The following is a 19,231-nucleotide window of genomic DNA, read 5'->3' as shown; positions in this document are numbered from 1 at the left end:
GCCCAGAGCCTGCTGCTGTACGTAGCGCCCCCCTCTGCCACTCAGCCCCTCCCCGTGTCCCAGCTCCATGGGGCCTCTCCACGACCTGCCCAGAGCCTCCCCCCGCCCCCGCAGGGAAGCCAGCCCCCTCCCGTGCTGAGAGGTGACACACAGAAGCAGATGCAGTTCCCCGTGCAGAAGCTCCACCGTGTCTCAGCACACGTGCCCCACACAGGCACGGACCCCTGGGGGCAGGGAGCGGGTGCGTGGGGACGGGGACCGGTGAAGGGTGGTTGTGGGGGAGGGGACAGGCCTGGTCAAGGAGGGTGGGTGTTGGGAAACACAGCCGCAGTCCCTGGGACAGACCCCCCCACCACCACCCCGACACACACACACATGCAAACACACTAGTCTCCAGACAGCCTCGCTATCGCTCCAAGTCACACACAGAGATAGACGCCGGCAAACAGGGACATACAGATGGACACAGTTGGGGAGGTGGGCCGGGAGCCCACCATCTCTCTCTCTCGATTACACACACACACACACAAACAGGGCTGCAGGCAGTCATACACACGCACGCACACCGCCACAGCCACAGGAACACACGCACCGTCGCACAGTGACACGCAGCGGAAAAAGAGGAGGGGAGGGGAGACGGGGGCGGGATGCGTGTGTGATGGGGGGAGATGACTGTGAATGGGAGAGAGGGGTATGAATGGGGGGGACTTGCCAACTCCGTGAAGGGGAGCGGGGACACAGGAATCAGAGGAACGCGGGCCTGGGGTGCAGATGCCAGAAGGGAGGGCTCTAGAATGGGGGCGCTAAGGGTGGCAGAAAGGACAAGCGGGGCCCTAATCCCGGAGTGGAGTCCGTCTGGAGGGCCTCCTTAGGAGGGACGTCCTGGAGAAGGAGCTGAAGGGGGCCTAGAAGGGCCTACGAGGGGCCGGAGGAGTGTGTGTGTGCGTGTGTGTGTGTGTGTGGGGGGGGTGGTATCGGGGAGAGAGGCCCGAGTGGGGGGGGGGGATGAGAAAACGAAGGGGAGAGAAGAGGGGTCCGGAAAGGGCTTAGTACCGAGAGAATATAAGGGGAGAAGGGCGGAGGGGGCGGGAGGCTTGGGGGCGGGGAGGGAGCCCCAGGGATGGGGGATCAGCGGCTGGGGGAGGGTCTTCACCGCGGGCCGGGGCCTCCGGATCGGGCCGCGGGGGGAAAAGGGGCGGCACGCTCCGTTACCTGTAGATATACCAGACGCTGCGCCGCCGGGGCCCCAGGGCGGGCCAGCTGGAGGAGAGCGCGGGGGGCGGCTGCGGCAGGGAGCCCCCCCCGGGGCCGCCCCCGAGACCCCCGCCGCCGCCGCCGCCGCCGCCGCCGACCGCTGACAGAGCCATCGCCGCCGCGGCCCCGGCCCCGGCCCCGGTGCCGGCCGCCCCCGCCGCCGCCGCCGCCGCCGCGTCCCCGTCCCCGCTCGGCCGAACCCCCGTGTCCGGGCCCCCAGGCCCCGCCTCATGCTGACCCGCGCCGGGAGGGGGAGGGGGAGGGGGCGCGCGCCCTCCCGCGGGAGGGAGGGCAGGGCCGGGGGCTCACATGCCGGGGGGCCGCGGGGGCGCGGGCCGCGGGGTCGGGCCGCGGCGGGAGCACGAGGACCGCGGACGGCGCCGGCTTCAGCACCGCGGACAGCTCCGGAGGCGGGCGGCGGGCGCGAGGCTTAACCCCTTGGCGTCCTGCGCCGGGCGGGGGAGGGGGCCGGGCCGGGGGGGAGGGGGCTGGCAGGGGAGCGCGGGGGCCCCCTTGGCGGGAGACGGGGGAGGGGCGAGCACGGGGGGAGGAGAAGGGGGAGGCACTTCCGGTCTGGGCCCCCCCCTTCGCCCCCCTCCCCCCTCCCGAGCCCTCCCGCGCAGGTGCAGAGCGAGGGAGCGCGGGGAGAGAGAGGGACGCACAACATCACACGAGACGCCTCGCAACCGCGTGCGAGGGACGCGCGGACACCGAGCCCCACTTCCCGAGCCGAGGGGGACAGCGCGGCGAGAGAGGCCCCGAGAGGGGACGCACAGCCCTCCCCCCGCCCCCCACGGCAGACAGACGCACGATGCACCCCGACACAGTCTGGAAGGGGCCGGAAAGGGAGAGCCAGGACGTTTAGACTGGGCGCCAGAGCAGGGAGAGACACCCTTCCCAGCAAAGAAGTCCAGGCGGAGGGACATCCACGCACCACGGCTCCCCGCCAGAGAGAGAGAGCCGCAGACCCCCGGGGCGAGGAAAGAGGGCAGCAGAGGCCAAGAGGGGTTACACGCGGCGGGAAGGCACAGCTCCGGCAGGGAGGCAGGGTCACAACACGGGCCAGGCCTCCCCAGACAGGGCCAGGGAGAGTGGAGGGTGGGGGTGTGGGGAGGAGAAGCTCAGACATGCCGTGCGCAGGGCAGCACATGCCAGCGGGCAGGAAGGGAGGGAGAGGGGGGCAACGCACTTGACAAGCAGAGAAAGGAAAGAGGAGGAAGAAACTGAGCGACCACCCTCATCCAGCTGGTAGAGCAAACGATCCCCAAACCAAAGCGAAGGGGAGACCCAGAGAGACACTGACAAGAGACAAGAAGCCGAGGCTGATGGGGAGACTCCGGTGGTGGGGGGGACCTGGATACTCACCCAGTGCCCAGAGCCGGAGACGTGCCAGGCGAACACGCACAATGGTCAAGCGCCTCGGACACTTGGGGAGCAGGGTGGCACCCCAGTCCCACCCTCTCTTCCCATTTTGTCATTTATCTCCTCCCCTCTCCTCCCCTGGCCCTCCCCCGCCCCGATCCATCCCCACTGGCCAGAACACAGACACGTAGGTTTGGACACATTTAATGGAAGGATGCTACGAACAAGGAGACCCTTCCCTGGATTAGGGGGAGCGGTGTGGGGGGGGATGTCAACTTTCAGATGCCCAGTTATGACCATCCCTCCCCCACAGCCTGGCCCTTCTGGAAGCTCAAGCCCTGGAGTCCTCCCCTCTTCCTCCCTACCCTCCCCCAACACCCCAGGTCCTGAATTCCAGATCAATCTGACAGACACAAATGCATGCACACAACTTTATGCGTTAATGCGCACACACAGCGACGTGCATGAAGAGGGACAGGCATGTGCAGAGACCCACCGCCGGTCCCTGGGTGGTAAGCAGACACACTGGACATCTCTGAAAAACACTGGCCCTCATTCTCAGACACACGGATTCGGGGAAAGAGAGGTGCAGAGAGAGCCAGCCGCACAACGAGCCACAATCGTGCACCCAGAAATGACAGCCACAAATGCACCCATCTGTACCGAGCGGGACACACCCTCTCACTGTCACGGGCATGTGCACGGGGCTAGAACTCCAAGGGCCTCCGGCCACACATGCACACAGACACGTGTCATGCACACCTACAGAGGCACACGGGCAAGAACGCGCTTGGGGAATCTGTACAGAGATGCTCGGTGACTGTGTGAGACGGTCACGCACAGGGAAACTTTAGCTCTGGGGGTACACACGCACATCCATACGCCCCCAAGCACCCCTTCCTTCCCACTCCTGACCCCGTTCCCTCCCTTCCCCTCCCCTCTCACCTCCCTGGGCCAATCCCATCCATCAAGCTTCAGAAGCAAGTCAGCCAGCAGCCAGGGAGGGGAAAGGTGTCAGTGTGCCTTCTCCCCGCCCCCACCCCGCCTGGCCGGCTCTGCTTGTCCCCCCCTCCCCCCCATGCCAGCATGGGATGCACACACTTCCGCTGCACAGGACTGCACAGAGATGCGGCACGTGAAGGAGACAGGAGCCTCCAGCCACCATACAGGTGAGCTCCCCAGCCCCCCGGGCATCCCCACCTTGCCCCAGTCCACCTCATTGGTCTCTGGCTACCCCAGAGCTGGGCAGTCTCAGTGGCTGCCAAGGACAGTTTGGGGTTGGGCTCTGTGGTCTGAAGCTAACCCTACCTCCCTCCACCCCGGATCAAACGCTAGAGGGAGCAGACAAGAGAGGGGGTTTCGAGGTGACAGAAATATTTAGAAGGTGGAGGAAATATTTAAAAGGTGGAGTGGGAGGGATTTGGGGTGGCGGGGTTGCCCGAGGGTGTAAGGACATTTACCTTGGGGCATCAAAGCTGTCGTAGGAGCCCACGGTATAATGCCGGAAGAGTCTCTTTGCCTTGTCACTTCGGCTTTCTGCAGGGGGACAGAGGATGACCTTGGACCTTCTACTCTGGAAATCATGGGTTCACCCCCTGATTTGGGTGTCCTGGCCCAAGCCTTCCCTTCGACCTCCCACCCCCACCAGGAGGGGGAAAGGAAGGGACATGAGAATCTAGAGTAAGTCGGGGACACCTGGGGATTCCTCATTACCTTGCTTTGCTTCCTGGGAGCGGTTGGCCACCTCTTCCAGGCAGTCAGAGGGGAACCAGCCAATGCGACCTTTGACCTGGCCTTCCCAGAAGCCTCCTTCCCCGATGCTAAGCACTGGATGGGGAGTGGGGACATAGAATAGAAATATTTCTGCATTTCCGTGCTGCCCACACCTCCCCTACCCTGCCCACTCCCAACACGTGATGCACAGCCTTTCCACAATTCTCAGTACCTTGCCCAGAACCTGGCCCAAGGGCATCCTTACGAAGGGGCAAGGGGGAAGTGTGTGTGTGCTCAGTCGCTCAGTCATATCCGAATATTTGCGGCCCCATGAATGGTAGCCCGCCAGGTTCCTCTGTCCTTGAGATTTCCCAGGCAAGAATACTGGAGTGGGTTGCCATTTCCTCCTCCAGGGAATCTTCTGGACCCAGGGATTGAATCTGCATTGTCTTCTGCATTGCAGACGGATTCTTTACTGTTAGCCATCGGGGAGGCCCCATGAGGGGGAAGGGGGAGATAGTCACTCCTGCATAGTAGCTTCCTGAACACAGCGGGGACACCCAGAGGCACTGGGGAGAAGGGCTGTGTCCCATGACGTGGTCCTTGCAAGTTAGGGACATGTCCACAACTGGCTCTCATCTCCCCTGGTAACCAGTCACAACTCAGTTATTCCGTAATTTCCTTAAACCCCGGTAGGCTCCTAGGTCACGTTATACCTCATCACTACCCCTGCCACCTCCTGCAGTCTCCTTGCCACTTAACCTTTTGTCATCTGTTCCCAGATCCCTCCTTCTGTCTCTTTGCTTCCCCTGGCTCTAGATGGGAGATTAGAGTTGGCTCTCCTCTCCCCTGCTTGTTACCAGAGGCCCCTGCCTACCACCCCTACCTCTTAGACATCAAGCATACATTGACCTACAGTGATGGGCGGTAGGGACAGCTAATGTCTCTCCAACTCTCACTGGGGCTAAGACCCTAAGAGGGGTCATTTGCTCCATTTTACTGGTGGAGAAACAGAGGCTCGGAGAAATTCAGGCTTGTTTGCCCCAGGCTTTGCAGCCTGGATTTGAACACTCCGGTCTTGCTACCTCTCTGTTCCAGTGCTTTGCTGCTGCTGTTCCTGATCATGACGAGAGCGACAGTGACAAGCCCACAGCCGTCCACCTCTCCAGCATCTTTCACAGCTCTGTTCCCACTTGGCCCTTCACATCCTTCATTCACTCTATCCTTACACCTCGGTAGGTAACAACTGATTTCCCACTTTATAGATGAAGCTGAAGCTAAAGTAGAAAAACCTCTTGCCCAGGGGTGGCTCGAGCCATGCTAGGGTTGGGGTTGGGGTCTTGTGATGCTTTGCCCTGCACTGATCACCTCCTCTGAGAGGGTCTGGGGAAACTCCAGCCAGGAGATGCTCAAGGTCACGGAAGAGAGCAGATGTGTGTCAAGAGGTCTGGGCTCTTGGCTGACTTTGCCTTGCCCAGCTGGATGATCTGGGAATCATTCATTTGTTCACTAAAAAAATATGTATTTTGTGCCAGTCATGAGTCAGACATCAGGCTAGGACCCGAGCACAGCTGTTGTGTTAGTTGCTCAGTCGTGTCCAACTCTTTGTGACCCCGTGGACTATAGCCCACCAGGCTCCTCTGTCCATGGGATTCTCCAGGCAAGAATACTGGAGTGGGTTGCCATGCCCTTCTCCAGGGGATCTTCCCAACCCAGGGATGAAACCTGGGTCTCCTCTGGCATTGCAGGCAGATTCTTTACTGTCTGAGCCACTAGGGAAGTGAGTAGAGCTGTCACACAGCACACATGGTTCCTGTCCTCACGGAGCTTCCAGACTGGCAGCCAGTGGAGTCATAACTCTACAAGTGACCCCATGATTGGAAAACTGAGGTCAGGGCTCAAGCGGGGAAAGGAGAGGGTTTTTGGAGAAAGACCAGATAGGAGTATATAAATCTGATGAGGGAACTTCCTCGGTGGTCCTAGAGGTTAAGATTTCGCCTTCCAATGCAGGGGGTGTGGGTTTGATCCCTGGTCGAGGAGCTAAGATTCTACATAAACCATAAAACAGAAGCAATATTCTAACAAATGCAGTAAAGACTTTAAAACTAGTCCACATCAAAAAAAAAAAAAATCTTTATCAACAAATCTGATGGCACGGGGGGATCAGGAAGGCATCTCAGAGGATGTGACATACGGGCTGAGACCTGAAGGATGTGGGGAGTGCAGGAGGCAGAGAGAGGGGGCTTTCTGGGCAGAAGGAACAGCATGTGCAAAGAGTTTAGGGTGGAAAAAGACTTGGGGTGTTTGAGGAAGGATGAGGATAAGGTCCCTGGAACCCTTCAAGTGAAGGAAAGAGCAGCCTGAGATGAGGCTGTGTTGGGGGCAGAGTGGACAGAGGAGGGGCTTTCAGGCCAGGCTGAGGCCCTAGGCTTTGATCCTGAGAGCAGAGGGAGTCTGCTACCTTAATCGGGCTATGAAGAAGCCCAGTGACATCATGGATGTGGGTGTGCTCTGAGGCAGTCAGGGAACTTTTAAGGAAAGGAAAGGATATGAAGTCAGGGCAGCACATCGGATGACTGGGCTTGACATTCATAAAGACACATAGAAGATGTAGCCCATGGCCCTCTGCCTGTGGGAGGGTCCCTCACCTCTGACCTCAGCTTCCCCTTCTTCTTTTGCACAGACCTGACCCCCACTCCTGAGAGTCCCTTGGACCACAAGGAGATCCAACCAGTCCATCCTAAAGGAAATCAGTCCTGAGTGTTCATTGGAAGGACTGATGCTGAAGCTAAAACTCCAATACTTTGGCCATCTGACGCAAAGAACTGATTCAATGGAAAAGACCCTGATGCTGGGAAAGATTGAAGGCGGGAGGAGAAGGGGACGACAGAGGATGAGATGGTTGGATGGCATCACCGACTCAAGGGACATGAGTTTGAGTAAACTCCGGGAGTTGGTGATGGACAGGGAGGCCTGGTGTGCTGTGGTTCATGGGGCTGCAAAGAGTCAGACACAGCTGAGTGACTGAACTGACCCCCTACCCGGCCATACGCACACATACACACTCTCCCCTGGCACGCTGCCCCTCTGCCAGAGGCACTGCCCCTGCCTGGCCCCCACAGTTAGCTCCTGCATTTGGCCATTCATCCATTCACCCGTTCACTCAGCAGATGTGCGCCGAGGCCCTCTGTGTGCTGCGTCATTAACCTGGGCCCTGATGACCCGGCTCCTGGTGACACGTGACCTCATCTTCAGAAACTCAGGCCCCAGGGAGACAGACTACAAGACAGATGTAACTACACAACCCAACTGACACTCTAACCCTGGCACGCTCTTCAAGGCCCACTTAAACCATGTCTCCTGTGGGAAGACACCCCCCTCCTCCACCCCCAGACTCAGCTTCCCCCAGGGCCTAGGGTCTCTCCCTTCTAAGTGCCCCTAGTGGGGGCCGCATATGATAATGACAGCTGGCCTTATTAGGTATGAATCACTGTTCTGTGGGCTTTCTAAGAGCTGACACCTTTAGTCCTCACAAAGGTCCCATTGTACAGATGAGAACACTGAGCCTTGGAGAAGTCGCTCGCCTGAGGCCGCCCTGCTAGGAAGTGCAGGAGCGGGGACTTGAACCCAGACAGCCTGGTTCTCAACCCCTACGCAACTCGGCTCGTCTGCCAGCCTAGAGTTGGCCAAAGAATTGCTCCCCCGCCTTGAATGAACTACGGCAGGGTACTTCCTGTCTCCAAAGCACCATTCTGTCCAAGAACACACATCGGCAGCCTTGCGAAGTCGCACGCGGGGGATCCTGGCATGGTTTTCCAGAGGAAGGCAGGGAAACAGGAGAGAGGCAAGCCCCGTGACAGCAGCCTCTGTTCAGAAAGCCCTCAGCAGGGACTGGCTTCACCTGCTGCCCATCTCACCAGAGCCCGAGGGAGCGGGCACCACCACCTCATGTGTCAGATGAAGACGCCTGGCAGAGGCAGGAGGTGAAGTCAAGGTGGCATGTCCCTCACTCTCTGCACAAGAGAGCGAGAAGAACTGTGGGTTCGGACTGGGGACCTCAGGCAAGTCGCTTCACCCGTGTAAGGCTCTGCCCCTTCGACTGGACAATGGGCTCCGGACACCCGCCTTCAAGGGTGATGGTGAGCGAGATGGGCCCTCATGGGGTCGATGTCCCAGAGATGCTCATCTCCTCTCTTTTGCCTGGACCCCACCTCCTGGCAGCGCAGCATCTGAGCTCCACTGTTTGCTCCTCCGAGGCGGAAGGGGAACCTAGGTCTCTCTGAGGTCTCCAGCGTGCCCTGGACGTTCCAGGTGCTGGACAACTGTTGGTCACGGGCCGGCCCCTCCCTAAGAGGTGGGTGAGTTCACCTGCCAACCCTTGCCCACAGCCCGGCTGCACCCTGCCCCTTTACCTTTGATCTTTTCGCCCTTGCTCAGGGAGATCTCCCCCTCGGCTTGGGCCTGGTAGGACTTCACAGCCATGAAGGAGCGTCCAGGGACTGCCGAGTAGAGCTTCCTGCGTCTCCCGCGGCTGCCCAGGGAGCCCCCGGGGCCCCCGGAGCCCCCCGTGCCCCCGGCTGGCCCTTCCCGGGGTGTCCCGCTGGAGCTGCATACACAGAGGGTGTGAGAGGCAAGGGGGAGTGGAGGGAGGGGGCACCTCTGGGAGAACAGGGGTCCTTGGGGGGGTGGGAGGTGGAGCATCAGGGTGGGGGAGGGGGTCTGAGTGCCTTTTCCGGCTCTGGGGGCCGGGGGTGCGGGGTGGAGGGGAAGAGGGCATTTGGGGCTCCCCCTGCCTGCCCGATGTGGGCCACCAGCCCCCTTTCCTGCCTCCTGGCTTCCGGCTCTGTCCCCTCCCACGGGCCTGCACACCCTGCCTGATTCAGCTTCCTGAAGCTGAGCTCTGCCTGTGTCATCCCTAGCTCACGAGCCTTTGGCGACTCCCAGCTTCCTCCTGGGCTGGGTCCAGCGCCTCTCCCGCCATCCCCAGCCCACCACCATCTTCCTCCCGCCCACCCCCTCCCCATGCCCCTCCAGCCGGCTCCCCCCAATGCCCCCTGCTCATCCTCCCCGCCTGCGACCTCATCTCCAGGCTTGGAAACCCCTCCAGTCTCCCTCCTCGCCCACCCCCACTCCGCTGAGCTTCCTCTCGCCTTGCCCAGGCTGTCTGTCTGTCTGCCTGCCTGCCTGTCCTCAGGGGCTGGAACCAACCTTTCTCTTGGGCCCCCTCCCCACCCCCGGCCGGACTGCGGAGCGGCTGCTGAGCTAAACTTGGACTGGTTCATGAAACCCTCACTGCCTTGGGGTCAGGAGGGAGACCTGGCGGTCCGAGGTGGGGACCAGCGAGTTGGATGTAGCGGGGTAAGGGGGCAGCTGTCCCTGGGACAGGAGGTGGGCAGCTGGGCTGGCCTGGTTGGGGGGATGGGCAGCCGTGGCTCCCAGGAGGGGATTTGGGTGGGAGGGGGGTCTGCAGGACCAGGGCTGAGCCCTCCCCTACCTGGGCCGTCCACGGGGCTGGCGCTTGGCCTCCTCAGGGTGCCTCCCTCGGGATGGGGAGCGGGCCCGGGCGCCCCGGGGGCTGCTGGCACTTCGCAGGGTCCCGCTGCTGAGCTTGGCGCTGGGGGCGGCGGGCTGTGCCTGGCCCTGGGGCCCTGCGGTGGGGCCGGGGGCCCCCGCAGACGAGGTCCCTGGGGCGGCGAACACCATCCAGTCGGGCAGGGCCATGCTGGTATCACTGTTGGCCCGCAGCAGTGCGGGGGGCACCGTCAGCCCTGTGCCCGGGGGTCCCCGTCGCCGGGCTGCATATTTGGGGGACTCCTGGAAGGGCACTGAGGGGGGGGCACGGAGGCCGGGGGGGGGAGAGGGGGAGACACACAGGAGGCAAGAGACGGTTGGGTGGGGAAGGCACCAGGGGAGAAACGGATGAGAAAGAGCGGGGCGCCTGGAGCCTGGCCCTCCCGCTGCCCAGGTATTTGCAGTCCTCTGAGGTTTATTTGGTCCCATCCTGGCCCCCAGATCAGGTCTGCTGACTCCCCAGTCCCGCCACGCATCCCCCCCAGGACCCCGACTTCTCCCCTTAGCTCGCTCACCCACGTCCTGTTCTCGATGGTTTCGGATCAGCTCCCCGAGTTCAAAATTCCCAGCGATCACTGCCACCTAGCGTGAGGGGGTAAGGGGGGCCCAGGTAGGAGAGAGAGGGGAAAAGCAAACAGGAAACACTGTCAGGTCTCCAGCCAGCTGCCCTGCCCCCCAACCTTCACCCCAGCAAGTCCAGCCTCTCTCTTCTCCCAGACCGCCTGCCTCCCTCCCAGCCCCCTAAACTTTAGCCCCTCTGAGTTCTTCACGCCTCCCCCAACCCGCCCCAACAGACCTGGAAGGGGGTCTGTCCACTGTTATTCTTGACATCCTTGTTGGCCCCTCGATAGAGAAGGATCCTAGCACACGTCTCCTGGTGGTCAGTGGCATGAGGTGAAAGGCAAGAGAAAAAGAGTTACTGTCACCCCGAGCGGACACCACTGCGCTGAGCCTTTGGAACCACCTGGTGGGAACCCGCCCTGCTCCGGACAGTAGCCACTCGCCCTTTAAACGTGGCCGGTCCACACAGAGGCACAGTGCGCGCCGGATTTCAAGGACTCGAAAAGTGCAGTTTAAATCTCTCTAGTAGTTTTTATGGGGGCTTCTCAGGTGGCACAGCGGGAAAGAATCCACCCGCCAATGCAGGAGACGCAGGAGATGTGCGTTCGATCCCTGGGTTGGGAAGATCCCCGGGAGGAGGAAATGGCAACCCGTTCCAGTACTCTTGCCTAGAGAGTCCCATGGATGGAGGAGCCTAGTGGGCTACAGTCCATGGGGTCACAAAAGGTCGGACATGACTGAGTGACCAACACTTGAGCACAGCACAATAGTTTTTATACTGATTACTTGAAAGGATAGTATTTTTGAAACAAAATATGCTACTAAAATTAGTGTCACCTGTTTTTTTTTTTCTTTTTAAAAAAGTGTCTCCTGGGATATTTAAAATTACACATGACTTGGGTTATAGTGTATTGGATGGCTACTAACTTAACCAGGGTTTTCTTCTTATTATTATTACTATTTTACTGAAGTACAGTTGATTTACAATGTTGTGTTAATTACTGCTGTAGAGCAAAGTGAATCTGTTATATACACATACACACATATTTATATCATTTTTTGAAATTATTCTTTTCCATTATGGTTTGCCTGCGTGCATGCCAAGTCACTTCAGTCATGTCTGACTCTTTGCGACTCCATGGACTGTAGCCTGCCAGGCTCCTCTGTCCATGGAGATTCTCCAGGCAAGAATACTGGAGTGGGTTGCCATGCCCTCCTTCAGGGGATCTTCCCAACCCAGGGATTGAACCCACTGTGTCTTCTGTCTCCTGCACTGGCAGGCAGGTTCTCTACCACTAGCACTGCCTGGGAAGCCCGGTTAACGGTTTATCATAGGAGATTGCTGGCCTGCGCTCTACAGCAGGGCTTTGTTGTTTATCCATTCCATATATAATAGCTTGCACCTGCTCGCCCCAACCTCCCAATCAGGGGTTTTCATCATTAGCACGACTGACGCTCAGGGTCTAGACAAGTCTCTGTAGCAGGGCCATCCTGTGCATTGCATTGAGCATCATTCTCTGGTCTCTGCCACGAGATGCCAGTAGCACTCCCTCCTCAGTGGTGGCAGCAGAGAACGTCCACAGACACTGCCAAATGTCCCCTAGCGTGCAGGAGCATCCGACTTGAGAGCCACCAAGTCAGACCTCTTAGGGTGGGGGACTTAATGTGTTGCGTATCAGAGCACCTTAGAGGCAGTAGCCACTGACTAGCCTGACAATTCTGTGAGATGGAAGTGACTGTCCCCGTTTTACAGATGAAGAAACTAAGGCTTCAAAGGGAGCCGGTGACGATCAGCCCTTGGATTCGAACCCAGGTGTGTCTGACTCCTGAGCCCTTACTCAAACACTCTGCTAGACCTGGAAGGAAAGAGGCAGGAGGCAGTGGGGGCCAGGGCTGGATGGTCGGGGGGGTGGGAGACAATGCCATCCAAGACCAGATCAATTCCTTGCCAGTGTCAGTCACAACAGACCCAACGTCCTTGCCCTGGCCTGGGAGGCACCCCCGCTGATCTGCCTGCCCTGCCACCCCCAGCCCCAGCCTCATCGACCGCATCTGCTATACCACCTTTCCTTGCTCCCCACTCCGCAGACACACTGGCCTCCCTTCTCTGGCAGGCATGCTCCTGCCCCAGGGCCTTTGCACTTGCTGCTTCCTCAACTTGGGAGTCTCTGCCCCTAGCTCTCCACACAGCTCACTTTCTCACTTGATGCACATTTCTGCACAGAGGCCAATTCTTCAGAAAAGGCCCCTCTGATGACCCTGTCAAAAATAAACCCTTGACCTGTTCCTGGCTTTATTTTAATTTATATGATATCTGCTGTGTGCTGGACATTCTTCTAAGTTACAATTAACTCGTTTTCCTTATAATACTGCCTCCCTGAAATTACATTTCGATTTTATTCATCTCCAGCATCTCTCCCCCACTCCGTTGTCTATTTTGGAGAGGCAAGGTTTTGTCTGTGGCACCCACGGCCTGGCATGGTGCCTGGCCCATAGAACTGTTCAATAAACGGTTGCTGGATGAGGGGAGTCCTCCTCCTCTGTCTTGGCTTGGGCGAACCCAACCTGGCCTCCAGCTCAGCTCCACTCCAAATCCCCCAGATGCCCAGTCTAACCAGCATTCACCAGACACTTCCTCGGTCTCACCCTCTTCATGTGACAGACCCATCAACGATGCTTGTATGGGTCCATCCTACAGGACAGGCTCAGAGAGGGCAAGGTCACACAGCCAGTCAGTGGGGCAGCTGGGACTCAAACCAAGCTTTCTGATCCTAGCGCTCATCTGTCTACTGTGAAAGCACTCTGATCGCCCAAGTCTGATGGCTCCCCGACTGGACAGCAAAGTTAGCCCGGTTTGTTTTCCGGGCGTGTTTGTGAGTGTGAGTGTGTGTCCCTGTGTGCATAGCTGTCTCCCCGACTTGACGATAAGTTGGTGCCGTGTGTGTTCTTGCATATCTGCCTGCCCCCACCGTCACCTTGCCTAGCACAGGCCCAAGAGCATCTCTTTCATCTCAACCAGCAGTTCGCTCCACCCCTGAGCACCCAGTATGTACTGGGGCAGTAGCACTCATCCCACTGAATTGTAATTATCTGTTTACACATCTGCCTCTTTGCCAGACTGTGAACTCCCCCCACCCTGCCTGCCCGAGGACGGCCGCCATGCTGTGTCTGATTCATCTCACGTCCCGGCACACAGTAGGTGCTCAGGAAATGGGCCCGGAAAGGATGAGGATGTGGAGTTGAGTCATGCAAAAGTCATTCATTCAAATCATTCATTCATTCCTGGAGTCATTCAATCTATCTCGAAACAAATACCTGTTGAATGTTCTGAGCTGGATGCTGTGCATGGTCTTGGCAGGGAATTCAAGGTATCTGATCCATCATTCATTCATTCATTCTCACTCATTTAAAAAGATGCCTTTATTTGGCAAAACTAATACAATATTGTAAAGTTTAAAAATAAAATAAAAAAAAAAAAAGATGCCTCTAAGCCTACTATACACCTCGGCCTTGGGACAGAGCGCATGATCAGATGTAAGCCCCACCCCTGAGGAGCTCACAACCCGGACATGGCCCTGACCCTCACCACCAGAGGCTAGATGGGCTGGCCAGAAGACCCGAGGGGCAGAGAGTGAGGAAATCTTTCAGACCCAGCTCTGGGCCTTGGGAAGCTTAAAGTCTGGGAGGGAAGAGGAGGGGAGAGAAAGTCGGAGAAGAACTTGTGTCTGTCAAGCATCTATTTGCTAAGCGCCACGCTGAGAGCAAGCCAAACATTCATACCCTTGATCCTTTGCGAGGCAGAGGTTACTGATACATTTTACAGATGAGAAAGTAGAAGCTCAAGGCAAGGGAAATGGCTGAGTCATCTGACCCACTCGGAGTAATTGTTCCCTCTCTATATGACCCTATGGACTGTAGCCCACTAGGGTCCTCTGTCCATGGGATTCTCCAGGCAAGAATACTGGAGCAGGTTGCCATTCCCTCCTCCAGGGGATCTTCCTGACCCAGGGATTGAACCTGCATCTCCTGCTTGGCAGGTGGATTCTTTACCACTAGTGCCACCTGAGAATCCACCCCCCCACCCTCTTTCTATCTATACACTACATTTTCCCTTTCAAATTGCCAGTATGGTTTCTGTCTCCTGACCAGATCCTGACTGATAACAGTAATGATAATGATAATAATCATTATTATTAGCATAGCTGCCTCCTAGGGATGAGCACTTATCACGCATGATCTTTCATCCCCTTCAATCAGCTGCTGTTACCCTGACTTCAGGGAGCCGGATGGAACCTCAGAGAGGGGAGGGGACTGATTCAGGGTGCCCTGGCCTGCGCACTAGCTGTGGGGTCAGAAAATCCGGAATGAGGCCTGCATCGGGAGCAGGAGAGACAGACGCACCGGGGAGGGGAAGTACAGGCAATTTGACAAACACTGTGTTCTCCCTGCTCGGCAGGCACCGAGCGAGCAGACTGCTCGCTGCCACAAGGCGGCACGTGGCTACCTGCCACATCCTGGCACTGCACGTTCTGGTGAGAGAGAAGGGGCTGGGGCTGTTCTGGGAGACTTCCTGGAGGAGGGGGAAAGAGGCTGATGGATCAGCCGCAGCATGCCAGGCCCTGGCGTCCTAAGACCCTGAGGCAACCGTCCAAGGGCAGGGAGACCCTCCAAGGGCAGAGAGCCTTAGGAAGCAGGTGTTGAGACTGGGGCTTCGGGGCCTGGGCTGATCTGCCCAGGATCCCCCGGTGCACTGGAGACAAACCAGCTGGGGTCATGAGGCTTAAAGCCCCAGCTTTTATCAACCCAACCAGCCACGACAGCAGAGCTGCAGCGGGTATGCAGCTCTTCACTGCTCACCTCCATTCAGAGCTCTTGAGCTGGGGACCGTCCACCCCGCCCTGAATTGCTACAACGTGCAACACACTCTTGTCCCCTCGGGGGCTGTCCCTTGTCCCCTGCAGTAGGTGCCCCACTGGCAGCTGAACGGACACCCATTAGAAATAGGACCCTTGGGGATTAACATGTACACACTGCATGTGTGCATGCATGTGAAGTCCCTTCAGCTGTGTCTGACTCTTTGCTACCCCACGGACTGTAGCCCGCCAGGCTCCTCTGTCCGTGGGATTTTCCCGGCAAGAATACTGGAGTGGGTTGCCATGCCCTCCTCCAGGGGATCTTCCCGACCCAGGGATTGTACCTGCATCTCTTATTTCTCCTGCATTGGCGGGTGGGTTCTTTACTACCAGTGCTACCTGGGAAGCCCAACATATACACACTATATGTAAACTAGATAACCAACAAGGACCCACTGTACGGCACAGGGGACTCTACTCAAGGACTGCAATAACCTATGTGGGAGAAGACCTGAGAAAGAAGGGATATATGTCTACATATAATTGAATCACTGCCGTATACCTGAAACTAACACAATACTGTAAATCAGGATACTGCAACATAAAATAAAAAATTTTCTAAAAAGGAGGACTTCCCCGGTGGTCTAGCCGTTAAGAATCTGCCTGCCAATTCAGTGGACACGGGTTCGATCTCTGGTCCGGGAAGATCCCACATGCTGTGGAGCGATGAAGCCTGTGTGCCGAAACTACTGAGCCTGTGCTCTAGAGCCTGTTCTCCACAACTAAAGTCCTGCGCGCAGCAACGAAGACCCAGCACAGCGAAAAACAAACAAATAAATGAATAAATATACCTTAACAAACTTTTAAAGAAAAGAAATAGGACCTTTGTAGTTTCCTGCATTTCCAGTAACAACCCTGACCCTCTCCCCTCCGGATTTTTTGGCACAGACGGTGCCCTCTGCCGGCAATGCCCCTTCTGCCCTCTTCTATATGACCACCTGTTGCTTATCTTAGCTCTGATGGCACATCCTCCTGAGAGCCACCTCCATCGACCCAGCCCCAAGGCCAAGCCCAGATGTGGGCCCCCACGGGGACCTGGATTCCCAGTGACCTCCCTCTGAACACTTGGGATCGCCCTGGCAAGGTGTGTCCCGTGATGGGAGGTTGTCTGTCTTGCTTGCTACTGTCCCCTCAGCCCCCGACTCTGAGCCTGACCCAGGGGAGGAGCTCAGGAAACCTCTCTTGAATAAATGAATGAACGAACAAACGAATGAATGAAACAGTGGAAGAGTGGGGCGGGGGGCACCGGGGGGGCCGGGAGACGGGAGTCAGGAGGAGAGCAGACCTTATTGTAGAGGGCACAGATGTGTAGGGCCGTGTTCCCCGAGGCGTTCTGGGCTCCAGGCTCAGCTCCGTAGAAGAGCAGATGTTCCAGATGCTGAGAGTGACCGCGCTGGCAGGCCTGGAGGGGACCGGGGGCCAGAGCCCGGGTCAGACCCACCTGGCCACAGCATCTGTCTCTCTCCTTCACCTGGAGGCCAGGCAGCCCTGCATCCGCCACTCCCCCTTCCTTCTCCTCTGAGGCCCCATTCTCGCTTAGGGACCCATGCTGTCAACGTCACCAGTCATTCCAAGGCCCAGGCCTCCAGTCTAACTCCTCAGAGTCCTGGTGGTGACACCTCTATGCTTCCTCTTTGGGGACCATGCTACTCCCACCTCCATCCCCTGTGAGGACCTCAGCACCCGCAGCCCTAGGCCCTTGGATTAGGGTCCCCGATCCCTGCCCACCCTCGGGGCCCACCTGCCGCCCATGCCACCCCAAACCTCGCTAGGCCGGGCAGGAGCACCTGGTGAATCTCCTGCCAGCCGTTCTCATCAGCTATGCCCAGCTGGGCCCTGTTGTACAGGAGCAGCTCGCAACAGCGGGGGTCACCCCCCACCATAGCCGTGTGGAACAGGGGAGTCAGCCCTCGGCGGTCCTTGTAGTTGGGGGAGCCCCCAAGATCCAGGAGCGCCTAGGAAAGGTTAAAAAAAAAAAAAAAGACAATCACACAAGTAGTGGCTGGTTATCAAGGGCCAATTGGACGAAGAGACCTGGGTAACCTCACACAGGGTCAGAGCCAGAGCTGATGCTGCCACGATGCCCTTGAGTGACCTTGAGGCTGGCCCTTGCCCTGTCAGCCTCTCTCATCCCTGTGAACAACAGGGGGACTGGGGCGATGCCTCCAGAGGACCCCTCCCTCCCACTGTGAAATCCTGCCCAGCCTTCCCCCATGAGACATGCGGCATGAGCCACTGAAGAGGCTTAATGCCTCAGTGCCCACCTACTCAACAGGCTGGTTGGTGGTGGGGAACCAATCAGAGAAGGGCGCCTGGATGCAGGAGGGCCCCTGGCTGAGTGGGAGGTGTGGTGAGGTCCAGGATCGCAAGAAGAGGCAGGGAAATGGTCTGAGATGGGGCAAGCTCGGACTTGGCTCAGCCTCACTGGGGCCGGGGGCTGGGGTGGGGGCAGGGAGTGATCCCCCTCGAGGAACGGATCTGGGCCTGGAAGACTGGCAGCTTCGAGCGTGTGAGGAGTGTTGGCGGCGCCGGCGCCGTGCGAACAGAGTCACGGTGGCGCAGTCCAACAGCACATTTCCAACATTTGCGGTGATGGAAATAGTTACAACCGCACGATCCAACATGGCAGCCGCGTGGGGGCTACTGAGCCGCTGGAAGGTGGCTAGTAAGCCTGAGAATCGGAAGTTTTAATTTTAGTTCATTTTCTTCTATTTAAATCTAAACAGCCCCCCCGCTCCCCCGCCCGTGGCGCTAGTGGCTGCTGGATTGCACGAGCGCAGGCCTGGGAGGGAGGGATTGGGCGTGAGCAGGAGTGGGGTTTGGGGGTATGTGTGTATGTGTAAAGTCGCTTCAGTCCTGTCTGACTCTTTGCGACCCCATGGACTGTAGCCCACCAGGCTCCTCTGTCCATGGGGATTCTCCAGGCAAGGATGCTGGAGTGGGTTGCCATTTCTTTCTCCAGGGGAACCTTCCCCGCCCAGGGATGAAACCCACATCTTTTATGTCTCCTGCCTTTGCAGGAGGGTTCTTTACCACTAGAGCCACATGGGAAGCAGGTAGGAGAAGGGGTTTGGGGGAGGAGGGTGCATGAAGAGGGTCTGTCAATTCCAGGGCTGTGAGGCAGACCTTTGGGACTGGTGTCTGACTGCCTTCAGGGTTCTTCAGGGAAGGATTGGATAAGGGAAGGGAAGGCTGGTTAGGCTGAATCATCTATGAACCATGGTGTTTACCAACAACTTCAGGGGAGCTCTATCCTGACCTATGGATGAAGAGGGATCAAGTGCCCTTGGGTAGGAGGAGAGAAAGAACATTTTAAAATAAGACCGGGCAAGCTGACTCCATAAATGTATATGTGCGTGCTCAGTCGTTCAGTGGTATCTGACTCTTTTGGGACCCTATGGACTGCAGTCCACCAGGCTCCACTATCCATTTTCCAGGCAGGAATACTGGAGTGGGTGCCATTTCCTTCTCCAGGGGATCTTCCCAACTCATGGATTGAACCCAAGTCTCCTACATCGCAGGAGGATTCTTTACCTCTGAGCTACCTGGGAAGCCCCCATGTATATATACTGAGGGTCTATGAGCTTCATCTGCTTGTAAAGGTGCATTTTAGGCACTATACTGGGCAGTAAGGAGATCAAACCAGTCCATCCTAAAGGAAGTCCATCCTGAATATTCATTGGAAGGACTGATGCTGAAACTGAAGCTCCAATACTCTGGCCACCTGATGCAAAGAGCCGACTCATTGGATAAGACTCTGATGCTGGGAAACATTAAGGGCAGGAGGAGAAGGGGACGACAGAGGATGAGATGATTGGATGGCATCACCAACTCAATGGACATGAGTTTGAGTAAAC

At 57.8% G+C, this 19,231-nt stretch overlaps 1 protein-coding gene and 1 long non-coding RNA gene across 7 annotated transcripts in view; one reads left to right on the top strand and one right to left on the bottom strand.

The window, feature by feature from the left end:
• SHANK1 (SH3 and multiple ankyrin repeat domains 1) overlaps nt 1–19,231 on the bottom strand; it is a 50,977-nt gene that overhangs the window by 24,054 nt on the left and 7,692 nt on the right. For 5 of the 6 annotated variants that reach the window (XM_027515020.1, XM_027515019.1, XM_027515021.1 and 2 more), the window contains exons 7-15: nt 17,162–17,329; nt 16,660–16,776; nt 10,697–10,774; nt 10,416–10,482; nt 9,824–10,154; nt 8,742–8,935; nt 4,330–4,443; nt 4,077–4,152; nt 3,562–3,588 (exon numbers count right to left, since the gene is read on the bottom strand). In XM_027515020.1, the coding sequence (XP_027370821.1) occupies nt 3,562–3,588; nt 4,077–4,152; nt 4,330–4,443; nt 8,742–8,935; nt 9,824–10,154; nt 10,416–10,482; nt 10,697–10,774; nt 16,660–16,776; nt 17,162–17,329 (1,172 nt within the window). The remainder of the gene's footprint in view (nt 1–3,561; nt 3,589–4,076; nt 4,153–4,329; nt 4,444–8,741; nt 8,936–9,823; nt 10,155–10,415; nt 10,483–10,696; nt 10,775–16,659; nt 16,777–17,161; nt 17,330–19,231) is intronic. The other variant, XM_027515022.1, reaches the window with a different exon arrangement.
• On the top strand, nt 3,599–5,958 carry LOC113876146. The gene is made up of 3 exons (XR_003506427.1): nt 3,599–3,785; nt 4,159–4,296; nt 5,428–5,958. It is a non-coding gene; the product is annotated as an uncharacterized LOC113876146 (long non-coding RNA).

The sequence above is a fragment of the Bos indicus x Bos taurus genome, chromosome 18 (assembly GCF_003369695.1).
Source record: "Bos indicus x Bos taurus breed Angus x Brahman F1 hybrid chromosome 18, Bos_hybrid_MaternalHap_v2.0, whole genome shotgun sequence".
Taxonomy (NCBI): domain Eukaryota; kingdom Metazoa; phylum Chordata; class Mammalia; order Artiodactyla; family Bovidae; genus Bos; species Bos indicus x Bos taurus.
This window is presented reverse-complemented; position numbering and strand designations above follow the sequence as displayed.